This window comes from Phytophthora infestans, genomic scaffold (genome assembly GCF_000142945.1).
Source record: "Phytophthora infestans T30-4 supercont1.92 genomic scaffold, whole genome shotgun sequence".
NCBI classification, from domain to species: Eukaryota; Oomycota; class Peronosporomycetes; order Peronosporales; family Peronosporaceae; genus Phytophthora; species Phytophthora infestans.
This window is the reverse complement of record NW_003303667.1, coordinates 254894-256441: the sequence shown is the minus strand read 5'-3', so window position 1 is coordinate 256441 and position 1548 is coordinate 254894. Positions and strand designations below refer to the sequence as shown.

Here is a 1548-nt window from a genome sequence, read left to right as displayed (position 1 = left end):
AGGAGCAGATCTGCTACCAATAGACTTGGCGGTTGTATGCAATGGTGTAGTGGAGACGTCCATTCCTGTCGATTAAAGACACGTGTTAGGTCTGATATTTTGTTGAACCACCAGACGTACCTATCCTGCGCGTCGACACTCGCTCCACTGGAGAGAAGAAGACGTGCGACCTCGTACGCATCGTCCGTTGTGGCATGATGCAGTGCAGTCTTCCCTCGCTGACACTGTTTGTCGACATTAGCATTGAAACGTAGGAAAAGTTGGATGAGGGACACTGTGTGACGTGTCCGTAGATCATCTTCCTCTCGACACTGAAAAGAAGAAAAAAATGTTGGCATGATCAGAATAAGTTAATAAAAAGATTTTTTTTTTACTTACGTCCATGGCCAAGTTTCGCTGGATTGCAACGCGTTCGCGGTAGACACAGCGCGTCGCTTGTAAATTGTGGTGCATGATTGCCAACACAATTGCTGTCATGCCGCTTTCGTCTTCTGTATCGGGGTCCTGACCCTCTTCAAGAAGATACTGGACAATCTTATTGTCACTATGCCAGGTCGCCGTGTGTAGGGCCGATGCTCCGACGGTGCGCAAGTGGAAACCGTCCCAACTGCAGAAGCCAGGCGACCGCGAGGGCAGGAAACCGTCGGAATCGTTCGTCGCCGTGTCTTCGTCGACGGTCTGTCAAGATTCTTAATTTTAACAACAGACAAGCGGGGTGGAAGAATAGATTGAACGTTTACGTTACCCGACTGAGATTAAGCCACTGCGGATACCATTTTCGCAGCGTCTTCATCTGGTCGACGTCGCCATTTTTTGCTGCCTCCAGCCATGCTTTTTCGACGCGCGGAAGCTGAGGCATAGGCGAACAACTGCTGATGTAGCTAGCGTAAGGGGACGTGGGAGGACGCCGAATTTTCACAAAATGGCGGATTTCGGGGGGATTGAAATATAGGAGATGGCAAAATACAAAGAGACTTGTGGCTCGACACACACCGACGGATCTGGTAGAGGCCAAGTCGAGCTCCAACCTTGGAAGATGAGACTTCGACGAAACATGCGTCTTGGTCTCAAATGATTAAAGGACTCCGCAGACGAGTCGAGAAATGGGCTCTGGAGGACAATCGGACTGGTTACCAGTTGCCCTTGTCAGCCGGATGCTCCTAGCTACGGTGGATAGCCGCCCTCGATATTGAGTAGCTGCAGCACTTTCAGACACGACTTAATGCGCGACCGGCTTTAAAAAAATCGCGTACACCACAGCCACAAAACTCCATGTGTGGCTAGCACGACGGTAGTTCTTTCTATATTTCTTGACATCATCTATTTTGACGAACATTCGGCCTGGGTTAATTTGATCCTTGAATTTTTGACAAGTTTATGATTATCTAATCCTTAGCATTACGTGTTTCTCAATTTGATGTTGAAATGCAATGTGTGGAAGCTAAAAAAACGTCGAGGCGGTTTTTGAGTCAAAGCCGATAGAAAGGCCCACTGGACGCCACGAACAGCTACGATATGCCGCCTTCATAGACCTGGTGAGACGGACAA

The 1548-nt window shown here is 48.7% G+C and overlaps 1 protein-coding gene across 1 annotated transcript; it reads right to left on the bottom strand.

The window, feature by feature from the left end:
- Window positions 1-294: 294 nt before the first annotated feature.
- Window positions 295-859, bottom strand: PITG_18936 (uncharacterized protein; the record flags this gene model as incomplete). Its single annotated transcript, XM_002996996.1, has 3 exons — window positions 295-302; window positions 375-665; window positions 751-859. 3 exons carry the CDS (start codon window positions 857-859, stop codon window positions 295-297), a joined length of 408 nt encoding a protein of 135 aa, XP_002997042.1.
- Between the last annotated feature and the right edge of the window lie 689 nt (window positions 860-1548).